Source organism: Ascaphus truei, chromosome 14 (assembly GCF_040206685.1).
Source record: "Ascaphus truei isolate aAscTru1 chromosome 14, aAscTru1.hap1, whole genome shotgun sequence".
Lineage (NCBI taxonomy): Eukaryota > Metazoa > Chordata > Amphibia > Anura > Ascaphidae > Ascaphus > Ascaphus truei.
This window is the reverse complement of record NC_134496.1, coordinates 13478394-13492973: the sequence shown is the minus strand read 5'-3', so window position 1 is coordinate 13492973 and position 14580 is coordinate 13478394. Positions and strand designations below refer to the sequence as shown.

At 49.0% G+C, this 14580-nt stretch overlaps 1 protein-coding gene across 7 annotated transcripts in view; it reads right to left on the bottom strand.

The window, feature by feature from the left end:
• Positions 1-14580, bottom strand: part of LOC142465628 (pyruvate carboxylase, mitochondrial-like) — a 248894-nt gene that overhangs the window by 34241 nt on the left and 200073 nt on the right. For all 7 annotated transcript variants that reach the window (XM_075569745.1, XM_075569741.1, XM_075569744.1 and 4 more), the window contains one exon: positions 13245-13363. In XM_075569745.1, the coding sequence (XP_075425860.1) occupies positions 13245-13363 (119 nt within the window). The remainder of the gene's footprint in view (positions 1-13244; positions 13364-14580) is intronic.

The following is a 14580-nucleotide window of genomic DNA, read 5'->3' as shown; positions in this document are numbered from 1 at the left end:
AAATGACATGCAAATGAGCACACAGTGTCACTTTTTGCCTCAATATATATACTGTTATATATATATATAACAAATTGTTAGTCCAAACACAAAAGGTATCACCTAATACTGAAGAACACACACACACACACACACACACACACACACAGGAATCGACAAATGCACTCGCCACCTTGCCTGGGGCGAGTGCATTTTGCCCGTTGTCGAGTGTTACCGGTATTTTCCTGCATCTCCCTCAAATTTTAGTGTCTCCCCGTACATCACCAATGAAAATGGCTGTGTGGTGTAAAATGACACCGCGTTGCCATGACAACCAGGAACCCTGATTGAAAAACACTGCTCTATAAAGACGATATAATAGTTACATAGTAGATGAGGTTGAAAAAAGACATCCAAGTTCCTCATATGCTAAATTTAGACGACAGACTTTATCCTACATCCGTACTTACAGTATATTGATCGAGGGGAAGCAAACAAACACCCCAGTGACATATTATCCAATGATATCTCATAAGGGGAAAAATAAATTCCACCCTGACTCCAAGAATTGGCAATCAGATTACTCCCTGGATCAACATCCCTCCCATGTTTCTTATTAGGTATATCCCTGTATACTTTCCTATAATTTTTTTTTTTTAAATAATCTATTGTATCTGCCATCACAGTCTCCATGGGTAATGAATCCCATACTGTAACTGCCCTTACTGTAAAGAACCCTTTCCTTTGTTGCTGGTGTAATCTACCACCGCCAACCCATTACCACTGCACTCATATTACCACCGCCAACCCATTACCACTGCACTCATATTACCACCGCCAACCCATTACCACTGCACTCATATTACCACCGCCAACCCATTACCACCGGGATCTTATTACCACCGCGATCTTATTACCATCCAGATTTTATTACCACCGCGATCTTATTACCACCGCGATCTTATTACCACCGCGATCTTATTACCACCGGGATCTTATTACCACCGCGATCTTATTACCACCGCGATCTTATTACCATCCAGATTTTATTACCACCGCGATCTTATTACCACCGCGATCTTATTACCACCGCGATCTTATTACCACCGCGATCTTATTACCACCGCGATCTTATTACCACCGCGATATTATTACCACCGCGATATTATTACCACCGCGATCTTATTACCACCGCGATCTTATTACCACCGCGATCTTATTACCACCGCGATCTTATTACCACCGCGATCTTATTACCACCGCGATCTTATTACCACCGCGATCTTATTACCATCCAGATTTTATTACCACCGCGATCTTATTACCACCGCGAACTTATTACCACCGCGATCTTATTACCACCGCGATCTTATTACCACCGCGATCTTATTACCACCGCGATCTTATTACCACCGCGATCTTATTACCACCGGGATCTTATTACCACCGGGATCTTATTACCACCGGGATCTTATTACCACCGGGATCTTATTACCACCGGGATCTTATTACCACCGGGATCTTATAACCACCGCGATCTTATTACCACCGCGATCTTATTACCACCGCGATCTTATTACCACCGCGATCTTATTACCACCGCGATCTTATTACCACCGCGATCTTATTACCACCGCGATCTTATTACCACCGCGATCTTATTACCACCGCGATCTTATTACCACCGCGATCTTATTACCACCGCGATCTTATTACGTTTGCTTCCCATTACCATTGCTTCCCACTAGCACCGCGATCTTATTACCACCGCGATCTTATTACCACCGCGATCTTATTACCATCGCGATCTTATTACGTTTGCTTCCCATTACCATTGCTTCCCACTAGCACCGCGATCTTATTACCACCGCGATCTTATTACCACCGCGATCTTATTACCACCGCGATCTTATTACCACCGCCAACCCATTTATAATGAAACGTTAAAACTTATTTAACATTTTTACTTGTGTGACTTTTTCTTTATAAAAGGTGACAGTCGCCTACATTCAGCCTTATCCATCGTCAATCGGTCACTGACACGGGTAACTTTTGGTGGAATAGGAGCCTAAATTCACCAGTTCTCTCCAAGAGGAAAGTGTTCCCAAATTCAACGCGACCTTGAAAACGCAGAATCACAAATAGAATAATTCACCGTACAGAGCGATGCTCTGATTCTGGCATCTGTATTATTCATCGGAAAGTCTGCTTTCATATATATTGCAGACGGGCCATATCAATTTTAAATGGAACGCACATTTATTATAAATACATTTTGCCACAATGTGGATTTAAATTGCTTTTGAAAGAAGCTGCACTGTAGGTTAATCTGGCATGAAGTTGTATAAAAATACTGTGTTGTGGGAATGTCTGCAAGAGGACATTTCAGACAGGGGTTACTTATGGGATTAGGATCAAAGAAGGAATGTGATGAAGCCGTTATAGGGTCAGTCCCATGTAGGGGCAAAGGGACCTAATGTCAGTGACGTGCTTAATGGGTTAAAGTGTCAGTCCCACATAGGAGCAAAGGGACGTAATGACAGGGACGTGTTTAATGGGTTAATGGGTCAGTCCCACGTAGGAGTAAAGCAAATTAATACCAGAGATTACCAATGAATAAAAAATATATTCTATAAAAACAAAATGTATTATATGTTCTATGGGTTCCGTCTGTGTAGATTTAGTATTTATGGCCATAAATTTATGAACATTTATTAACTGAAAAATAAATCTTAGCAAAAAATCGTTATTAAAGGGTCAGTCCCAACACAGCTATTACAGGCATTAGTTAATAGTTTAAATCTAGACCTTTCTAGCTGCCTTAAAGTAGCAATCCATGCAATATCCTACATGTGTTAAATACATCACTTCTTTAGTGTTAGATAAAACCAACTGCAGTACTGTATTATTGTTTTTTTTTTTTAAACTTTTAATGCCATTTTTAAAGCGTTTTAATATGCTGAGCATTGATATCTATAGCAGGCTTTATCCCACCTCCCCCGCAGTGCAAGATATTTGCAACACTTTCCTGTCTGGGATAATTTGTTGCCAATATTCCCAGCAGTTTGAGTTGCAAACTGTAATAGAGGTACAGTATTTATTTATAACAAGCTTTACCAGGAAGTAATAGACAGAGTTTCCTCTCGTTCTCACGTATGTCCTGGGCACAGAGTTATGATGATAAATACATGGTTACAGTAAGTGAGCAGGGTATACATTATATATAAAGACATTGCATGCACAGTTAGAGATAATACATATTATAGGCGTATGTAACAGTTACAGACCAGATTAAACTGTGAGACGGCTTTAGTTTTGAAAGAACTTGGGCCGCGTCCATACTGCGTGCGACCGCGCGAACAACAGGCGGTACCTCCATGAGGGATATGGGAGGTGTTTTCCCTCCAGGGAGACGCGTGATGTCAGAATGGGGGTCTCTGGACCACTGCGCATGCGCTATGAGTTCGGGACGTCATAACGTCATCGCGTTTTTTGCGCGAAGCGGAGCTCTCAGCTGGAATGTAAAAGGACTGCAGGACACATTTGTTTTTACTCCTTGATAAAGTACTTTTGTGCGAAACGCGTAGGTTTACCTCAGTGCATATGTCTCGCCATGAAATCTTTTTTTTGCATTATTTGGACCGTTCTCCCTTTGTTTTTGCTGCGCGCTGCCCCTCTTCTATATCTCCCGCACCTCTATGAGGCAGGCCATAGAGAGCGCGACCGCGCGATGAAGTGCGACAGCACAGCCGCGTTTTCAGCCGACAAAGAAATGTGATTTTGTTGCGCGCCGGCCGAGTCACGCAAGAGGTTAAGCCAATGGGGGTGAATCGCTCACGTGATGTCACAGCCGCGCACCCACTATATCCGAGGCCTTAGACTGGTGGCGAGTCTCCGGTAGGTTGGTCCAGTTTTTGGGCGCACGGTAAGAGGAGGAACGGCCGGATACTTTGCTGAACCTTGGGACCATGAACAGTCTTTTGGAGTCTGATCTCAGATGATAAGTGCTGCATGTGGTTGGGGTGAGGAGCTTGTTCAGATAGATGGGCTTCTTGCCCAGAAAGTATTTGAAGGCAAAACAGGAAAGGTGAACTTTGCACCTAGACTCTAGTGATGATCAATCTAGTTCTTTGAGCATTTCGCAGTGATGTGTGTTGTAGTTGCATTGGAGAAAAATTGAATTGTAGAGGGTATCAAATTTGCTAAGGTGGGTTTGGGGTGCTGTACCATATACTATGTCCCCATAGTCTATAATTGGCATTAGCATCTGCTGTGTGATACGCAACCCAAATGTTAAATGCCCAGATATTTAAAACTAGTGACGGGGGCTAGGATGGTATTAGAGTTGGTTCTCATTTGAAGCTCCGTCATTGGAAGGTTAGAACTGTAGCCTTGGTCCCAATACCCTCGTTACAGTTTTGTCAGGGTTTAAAACGAGTTTGTTATGGGAAATACATTTTTTCAAGTTTCGAAAAATCAGATTCAAGTACATGTTCAAGGTCGGAGAGGTTAGGGCTGTGTGCATACAAGCTTGTGTCATCCGCATACATGTGTATTTAAGCTCCCTTACGAACTGTGGGTAGATCATTGATGAAGACGGAGATGATAAGGGGGGCCCAACATTTTAATAACATATTATTGAAGCATGGGGTCTCCGGAGCTCAACCGCATTAATTTCAGCCTCGCGGGACCCCCGTGCTTCCCGAGTTACAGGCCTGGTACGGGGGTCGGTATCTCCCTGCATGTTTCATTCTCCTGCGTCACGTGACCGGGACATTTAAACATGCAGGAGATACCGGCACCCCATAACTTGGGAAGCAAGGGTACCCGATGCTGAAATGAATGTGGTTCAACTCCGGAGACCCCCTGCTTCAATCTTATGTCATTAAAAAAAACATATAAGCAGGCGATCGCCTGTTAAGAGGTGCGCAGAGAGAGTGACTGATTCTGTTTTCTCTCCCGGCGCGGCTCTTCCAGACTGATGCAGCGAGTAGGATTCACACAGAAGGAGTCCCATTCAGAAGCAGGGACCCCCACTGTGTTAATCCTGATGGGCCATTAGTCCGGCTGCAGGGATTCTGCACGCAGGCGGGTGTCCGGATGCTGCTATCTGCAGTTTCCTGGCCGACCACGCGACCAACCATCTGGCTGCATCTGCAGGAGTGAAACCAGTTTAAAGCGTGTTCCCCTATTCCAGAGCACTGCAGTTTGCTTAACGAGATAACATGATCTTTTTAATCTAGGATTATTGCACCAGTACATTGTCCCAGTTGCATTCCCCTCTGGATCTCATTGCAAACCTTTAGGGGTCACAGCTGCACGCGCCCCCAGCATGGCAGGCACGCGTGTAGCGCCGGTATCAGGCCGTAGCCTCAGCTATAGGTAAAGTAGCAAATCCAAACCCCATACATTAGCTCCACTAAATGAACACTGACTATGTTCCACGTTCCATCATTTCAAAAACAAATGTTTTCCTGGCGTTCTTTTTATGTCGTGTATGTATCCGACGCAGGATCATTACGGTTCAGAGTAATGAGTTTCTGCTTCCCCAACAAACCGCAACAGATGTGAAGCGATATAAGCCTCACTTCTCTGCATTCCCACAGCTTTTCTGGGGAGATGGAGGAGCTCGTTTTACTGCTGCGTCTTGCTGAGCAGAGACATTGTGTCCCGTATCCTGCTAATTAAGCAATAAAGTACCCAGGGCATCTCTCCCTTGTGCTCTGCAATGTGTTCCACGCCTCTTTTGGAAGCAGAAGGGTTAAAATCCCAATCTTTCAAGATAAATCCTTCCTGTTCAATAGGGGGGAGGGTGTGTGTGTGTGTGTGTGTGTGGGGCTCTTTGTGTGTGTGGGGGGGCTCTTTGTATGTGTGGGGGGGGGCTCTGTGTGTGTGTGGGGGGGGGCTGTGTGTGTGTGTGTGTGTGTGTGTGTGTGTGTGTGTGTGTGTGTGTGTGTGTGTGTGTGTGTGTGTGTGTGTAACCCTCCACAGTAAAGCATATAGCTACAGTGTATATATATATATTATTTTTTTTACACACACACTGTATGTATATGTGTACACGTGTATCATATATACATATGTACTGTATGCAGGGGCGTAGCTAAAGTCCGGGGGTCCGTGCTCTTGGGGGGCCTGCTCATGGCCGCCGACAGGGGGGAGAGCCAAGACATTTGTCCCAGTCGCCAAGCTAGCCGCTGGACTACAGAAGTCAGGGGTCCCCTTCCTCCTCCGGGCTCGGTGAGAGCCGCTTGCCAGCAGGCCCACTCCTCAGCTGCCAGAATCCCCCCTCTCCCTCATTGGATAACACGGCAGCATGTAGGGAGGAGCATATGAGGTGACTGGGCGCGGGAATCTCCATTATTCAGCGCCACGTGTGGAACATGGCACGAGCAGTGTTGGGGGCAGCAGATATAAGGTACCAGCTCTTTTACCCCAGCATCCTTCCTGCTCCTCAGGCCCATCCGAACCCACCTCCTCTACAGCCGCTTGGTCGTGTGTGTGTGTGTGGGGGGGGGAGGGGTTATTGTAGTGTGTGTGTGTGTGGGGGGGGGGTTATTGTAGTGTGTGTGTGTGTGGGGGGGGGGTTATTGTTGTGTGTGTGTGTGGGGGGGTAATTGTAGTGTGTGTGGGGGTTATTGTAGTGTGTGTGGGGGGTTATTGTAGTGTGTTTGGGGGGTTATTGTAGCGTGTGCGTGGGGGGTTATTGTAGCGTGTGCGTGGGGGGGGTTATTGTAGCGTGTGCGGGGGGGGGGTTATTGTAGTGTGTGTGGGGGGGGCTATTGTAGTGTGTGTGGGGGGTATTGTAGTGTGTGGGGGTGTTATTGTAGTGTGTGTGTGGGGGAGGTTATTATAGAGTGTGTGTGTGTGGGGGAGGGGGAGGAGGTTAATGTAGTGTGTGTGTGAGGGTATTGTAGTGTGTGTGTGTGGGGAGGTTAAAGTAGTGTGTGTGAGTGTGCGAGCGTGTGTGGGGGAGGTTAATTTAGTGTATGTGTGTGGGGGGGAGGTTAAAGTAGTGTGTGAGCGTGTGAGGGAGGGAGGTTAATGTAGTGTGTGTGTGTGGGGGGGAGGAGGTTAATGTAGTGTGTGTGTGGGGGGGGGGGAGGAGGTTAATGTAGTGTGTGTGTGGGGGGGGGGTTAATGTAGTGTGTGTGTGGGGGGGGAGGTTAATGTAGTGTGTGTGTGTGGGGGGGGAGGTTAAAGTAGTATGTGTGTGTGGGGGGGAGAGGAGGTTAATGTAGTGTGTGTGTGTGTGGGGGAGAGGAGGTTAATGTAGTGTATGTGGGGGGGGGAGGGAGGTTAATGTAGTGTGTGTGTGTGGGGGGGAGAGGAGGTTAATGTAGTGTGTGTGTGTGGGGGGGGGGGAGAGGAGGTTAATGTAGTGTATGTGGGGGGGGGAGGTTAATGTAGCATGTGCGTGGGGGGTTATTGCAGTTATTGGGCGGTTATTCTAATTTGTGTATTGTGTGGGGGGGGAACTGTATCGTGGGGGGGGGGGAGAAGTGTGTGTGTGTGTGTGTGTCAGGGGAGAGGGGGAAATGAATGTGAGTAGGGGAGGATTGAGGGAGCTGGCTTGATTTTGGAGGGTGGGTTACTGAGTGATAGCGGGGGGGGAGAGGAGTGTGAGAGGAAAAAGGGGGGAGTGAGAGGGTGTAAGAGGGGGAAAGAAATACATGAGGAGAGAGCGGTGAATAGAGGAGAGTGAGGTGGTGAGGGGGATGGGGCTCGCGGGGCCGCTGAGAGGGGGATGGGGCTCGCGGGGCCGCTGAGAGGGGGATGGGGCTCGCGGGGCCGCTGAGAGGCTTGGGGGCCCGATGGAGACTCCTGAATCTATGGAATATATTCACTTATAATGGGGCCCAGAAAAATTATTGCCCGGAGGACAGCACCTGTCCGGCTCCGCCGCTGACTGTATGGATACACGCACTGCATGTATATATGTACTGTATGTATATATGTACTGTATGTATATATGTACTGTATGTATATATGAATATATGTCTAAGTCTTAAGTATAAACTGAAGCGTTGATGATAAATTACTATTCTGTATATTTATTCATTTCAAGTCCTGCAAACGTCTGAATTTTTCAGTTTTTTTTTATTTTTTAATTTAGGTTCAGATGCACCCAGAACAGTTCCTCTAGCTGTACGTCCCGCAAAGTGTGTGTGGTGTGTGGTGTGTGGTGTGTGGTGTGTGGTGTGTGGTGTGTGGTGTGTGGTGTGTGGTGTGTGTTCCCATGTCAGAGCGCTCTCTCAGTAATCTCAGCGAGAGCGGCTGTGACAGACACGGGTAGCAGCTGCCATTGCTCAGGATGAGAGAGACAGAATCCCCCCAGCAGCTCACACGTCCCCGCTGCCCCCCCCCAGCAGCTCACACGTCCCCGCTGCCACCCCCAGCAGCTCACACGTCCCCGCTGCCCCCCCAGCAGCTCACACGTCCCCGCTGCCCCCCCCCAGCAGCTCACACGTCCCCGCTGCCCCCCCAGCAGCTCACACGTCCCCGCTGCCCCCCCCCAGCAGCTCACACGTCCCCGCTGCCCCCCCCCAGCAGCTCACACGTCCCCGCTGCCCCCCCCCCCAGCAGCTCACACGTCCCCGCTGCCCCCCCCAGCAGCTCACACGTCCCCGCTGCCCCCCCAGCAGCTCACACGTCCCCGCTGCCCCCCCCAGCAGCTCACACGTCCCCGCTGCCCCCCCCAGCAGCTCACACGTCCCCGCTGCCCCCCCCAGCAGCTCACACGTCCCCGCTGCCCCCCCCCCAGCAGCTCACACGTCCCCGCTGCCCCCCCCAGCAGCTCACACGTCCCCGCTGCCCCCCCCCCAGCAGCTCACACGTCCCCGCTGCCCGATGGCGTCCCTGGTTCCTGTGGCTGATCCTTGTAATAAGTGTGACAGCTGGAGGCTCTGCCTGTCATACGCCCATCACTATGCACCTTAACCCTGGCTGTGCTCAAAGCTGTGACCATGCAGCAAGCTTAAGCCTATAGGGAACCATGTTAAAAATGGTTTTTGAAGCAAAAAGTGGCACTGTGTGCTCATTTGCATGTCATTTCCCAGAATCCCTTGCTGCAGTGGAAGTGCTGTGTGATAATGGTGAAAGGCGGGGTTGCAGACCTGCCTAAGACGTGTAGATGAGCATACAGTTGTATTTACATTTGCATATATACACACACACACATACACACACACACACACACACACACACACACACACACACAATATGGAAATGTTCCCCGTTTAAGAGGATTAAGCAAGCTCTAATCACCGCACAGAGCAAAGCAGCCTCTTCACTGCTCATGGCCCCAAGGTTCAGCAAAGTATCCGGACGCTCCTCCTCCTTTTACCGTGCACCCCAAAACTGGAACAATCTCCCGGAGACTCTCACAGCCGCCACCAGTCTAAGGTCTGTAATACGGTGCGCGTCAATGATAATTGACTGTGGGAGGCTGATGTTGACACAGTCAGGACGCACGCGTGGCTCTGAGCGGTGGTGCGGCAGACCAGAGAAAATACGTGACTCCACGAACCAATCACAACGCGGCCTAACGTTGTGATGTCAAGAGCCACGCGTGACACCGCTGGCAACATACAACCGAAATGTGCACGCCATGTGCACACGCCCACACACGCACCAGCGAGCACTATATTACAGACCTAAGTTATTTCATAACTAAAGCCGTCTCACATTTTAATCTGGTCTGTGACAGTTACATACGCCTATAATATATATTATCTCTTACTGTGCATGCAATGTCTTGTATATAATGTATACCATGTTCACTTATGTAAGGCCTGGGACATAGTTGTTTGTGCCGTGCGGAGGCGCGCTGAGGCTGAGGGAAAGCGGTGCTTTCCCTGGCCTTACACAGCGCGCCGTCCGTGGGCGTGTCGGGGGGCGGGCCGGTGACGTCACGGAGCTGGTTCGCCCTCATTGGGCGAACCGCTCACGTGACCGGCCCTGCACTCTGGCGAGCGCCAAATTTAAAAACTCCGTCAGAGACGCTTCCCCAAGCGTGCGGACGCGTGCGCGAGCCCCTGCTAAAGCCTCTCTCATTGCGGCTGCAGGGGCTCAGTGCCGAGCAGCAGCACGCCTCAGCACGGGTCAGCGCATAAGCGCTGACCATGCCCGAGGCCTAACTGTATTTGTAACCATGTATTATCTGTCATCATAACTCTGTGCCCAGGACACACGTGAGAACGAGAGGAAACTCAGTGTATTACTTCCTGGTAAAGCATGTTATACATAAATAAGCCTATGTAGTGTTAATATTAATACTCCTTAGTACTGTATAGCACTTTACAGAGGAGAGGGGGGATGGGAGACTGACAATCTTAAGCACGCAAACGGCGGCGCTGTATAATGATACAGAGTATCTCCATACACTGATAATAAACATACCCTGCTGTATAATGATGCGGAGTATCTCTATTCACTGATAATGAATACACCCTGCCGTATAATGATGCTTAGTATAGCTATACACTGATGATGCACACGCTGCACTGTATAATGATGCCAAGAATCTCTTTATACGAGTACATCTATACATGATAATGAATACAATGATGCGGAGTACTATATCTCTATACACTTCTAGCACACTGAAACAAGCATGCCGTGCTGTATAATGATGCTGAGTATCTCTATACACTTCTAGCTCACTGAAACAAGCATGCCGTGCTGTATAATGATGCTGAGTATCTCTATACACTTCTAGCACACTGAAACAAGCATGCCGTGCTGTATAATGATGCTGAGTATCTCTATACACTTCTAGCACACTGAAACAAGCATGCCGTGCTGTATAATGATGCCGAGTATCTCTATACACTTCTAGCACACTGAAAACAAGCATGCCGTGCTGTATAATGATGCTGAGTATCTCTATACACTTCTAGCACACTGAAAAGAAGCATGCCGTGCTGTATAATTATGCTGAGTATCTCTATACACTTCTAGCACACTGAAAAGAAGCATGCCGGGCTGTATAATGATGCTGAGTATCTCTATACACTTCTAGCACACTGAAAAGAAGCATGCCGTGCTGTATAATGATGCTGAGTATCTCTATACACTTCTAGCACACAGAAAAGAAGCATGCCGTGCTGTATAATGATGCTGAGTATCTCTATACACTTCTAGCACACAGAAAAGAAGCATGCCGTGCTGTATAATGATGCTGAGTATCTCTATACACTTCTAGCACACTGAAAAGAAGCATGCCGGGCTGTATAATGATGCTGAGTATCTCTATACACTTCTAGCACACAGAAAAGAAGCATGCCGTGCTGTATAATGATTCCCATAATCTTTATACACTTCCACAAGCTAAAGAGCAGTTTTTCTATATTGATGTTTTTCCATCAATATTTCTTCCAGATAGAAAAACGCTGCAGGGTTTCAAAGGGGTTTCTAAGTGTAATCAGCATGAAAGGAAAAATATTTAACTATACAGTGTGTGTGTGTGTGTGTGCGTATATGTGTGTGTGTGCATATGTATGTATATGTAGTAAACCTACCCAGCCTAGAAATATTGCAAAGAAAGTATAAACCAACCACACACTGATGATACCCATCAAGGCTGAAACATGCCTGCGAGTGGTTTGACTTGCTTTGCTAGTCCCATGCTGTGTTTAAAAGCTGTGTGAACGGCGATGCATTTGCTTAAATGGGCTCCATGTGAATGTATATTCCAGGCAAAAGGTGACACATGGTGTGCTGATTTGCATGTCATTTCCCAGAATCCCTTGCTGCAGTGGGATAATGGCTGAAAGGCAAAGTTGCAGACCTGTCTAAGACATGTGAATGTGCTCACAAGTGATATTCTTTTTTGGCTATATGCTAACAGTGGAGGTTTTCTGTCACCTTTTTCTCCCACCATAAAAAAAAATGTTATATATAAACACGCGTGCGCGCGCGCGCGCACACACACACACACACACACACACACACACACACACACACACACACACACACACACACACACACACACACACACACACAGATCTAGTGCGTGTATGTAAGAACTGCAAAGCAATACTCTGTTGGCAGAGATGGGGTTACAGTAATCACGTCATTCCTTGCCAGCCAGCACAGAGTAGCGTCCCAGCTCAGAGTCACGCCAACCTCTGATCTCTACCCTGCCAACATTGCCAATCCGGACAACAGGACTGAGTCAGGAGGCAGGGCATGGGAATCAGGCTCACGCAGCATGGAAAGTGCTCTCCTCTCCCCCCCAAACACCGCTCGTTACACAGGACTCTGCATGGAAAGTGCTCTCCTCTCCCCCCCAAACACCGCTCGTTACACAGGACTCTGCATGGAAAGTGCTCCTCTCCCCCCCCCAAACACCGCTCGTTACACAGGACTCTGCATGGAAAGTGCTCTCCTCTCCCCCCCAAACACCGCTCGTTACACAGGACTCTGCATGGAAAGTGCTCTCCTCTCCCCCCCAAACACCGCTCGTTACACAGGACTCTGCATGGAAAGTGCTCTCCTCTCCCCCCCAAACACCGCTCGTTACACAGGACTCTGCATGGAAAGTGCTCTCCTCTCCCCCCCAAACACCGCTCGTTACACAGGACTCTGCATGGAAAGTGCTCTCCTCTCCCCCCCAAACACCGCTCGTTACACAGGACTCTGCATGGAAAGTGCTCCTCTCCCCCCCCCAAACACCGCTCGTTACACAGGACTCTGCATGGAAAGTGCTCTCCTCTCCCCCACAAAACACCGATCGTTACACAGGACTCTGCATGGAAAGTGCTCTCCTCTCCCCCCCAAACACCGCTCGTTACACAGGACTCTGCATGGAAAGTGCTTTCCTCTCCCCCCCAAACACCGCGCGTTACACAGGACTCTGCATGGAAAGTGCTCTCCTCTCCCCCCCAAACACCGCGCGTTACACAGGACTCTGCATGGAAAGTGCTCTCCTCTCCCCCCAAACACCGCGCGTTACACAGGACTCTGCATGGAAAGTGCTTTCCTCCCCCCCCCCAAACACCGCTCGTTATCTGACCTGTAGAACAAGGTCACGGGTCTGGCTATTTCCTGACAGTCATCTATAGCTTCCTACCCATTATATGGCATGGACTCAGACCCGCTCTCTGCACATTACACCGCTTGTACAGCTAACCCTACAACATGGAAGTGGACCCATTGAGAGACCGTTTCTGCGACTCAGTCTAAGCTTGGTCACTGATTGTGCATTGTGGTAGTTACAATACAACAGCTGTGAGTAGGTGCCGAGTCTCCCCGTAACTCACTCAGTTATCTCCTCTGTCACCGTATGTTCCACTTGTAAACGGGAGTTGACCTCGATGAAGTAATGCTTGCCATGTTTATCCAGCAGGAACTCGACCGTGCCGGCGTTTTCATAGCCCACCTGCGGAGTAAAGCAGGGAGACAGGAAGTGAGGCGCGGGAAGAGACAGGAAGTGAGGAGCGGAAAGAGACAGGAAGTGAGGAGCGGAAAGAGACAGGAAGTGAGGAGCGGGAAGAGACGGGAAGTGAGGAGCGGGAAGAGACGGGAAGTGAGGAGCGGGAAGAGACGGGAAGTGAGGAGCGGGAAGAGACGGGAAGTGAGGAGCGGGAAGAGACGGGAAGTGAGGAGCGGGGAGAGACGGGAAGTGAGGAGCGGGGAGAGACGGGAAGTGAGGAGCGGGAAGAGACGGGAAGTGAGGAGCGGGAAGAGACGGGAAGTGAGGAGCGGGAAGAGACGGGAAGTGAGGAGCGGGAAGAGACGGGAAGTGAGGAGCGGGAAGAGACAGGAAGTGAGGAGCGGGAAGAGACAGGAAGTGAGGAGCGGGAAGAGACAGGAAGTGAGGAGCGGGAAGAGACAGGAAGTGAGGAGCGGATAGAGACAGGAAGTGAGGAGCGGGAAGAGACAGGAAGTGAGGAGCGGATAGAGACAGGAAGTGAGGAGCGGATAGAGACAGGAAGTGAGGAGCGGATAGAGACAGGAAGTGAGGAGCGGAAAGAGACAGGAAGTGAGGAGCGGAAAGAGACAGGAAGTGAGGAGCGGAAAGAGACAGGAAGTGAGGAGCGGAAAGAGACAGGAAGTGAGGAGCAGGAAGAGGCAGGAAGTGAGGAGCGGGAAGAGACAGGAAGTGAAGAGCAGATTGACCCTCTTCTCAAGTTCGTACCCAAAAAGAAATGGATCAGAGATGAGAACCACTTGGCCCACCCAGGCTGCCAGTTCTCCTACCCGCTGTGAGACATTTATAAAATCCTACGGATCCAATCATATATAGAATCCCATTGTGTCTACCCCAAGCATTTTTGTTTATTCCCATCCAATATTAACATCTACCATTTCTTTTGGGAGACATTTCTACAAATCCCCCACCCTTTCCGTTAAATCTTTATTTTTAACCAAAAATGTTTTTATTGAGTGCATGGTACAATCATGACAGTATCTACCAACCCAATGTCGTACATAAAGGTACCCATGTCAACCCGTTTGTTGTGAGTAACCATAACTGACATACTGGGGAGACTTACAGACGAACCAGACAGCAGGGAAGGATACAGCAGGGAAGGGGGAGGGAGGGGAGGGAGGATGGGGGAGGGAGGGAGGGAGGATGGGGGAGGGAGGATGGGG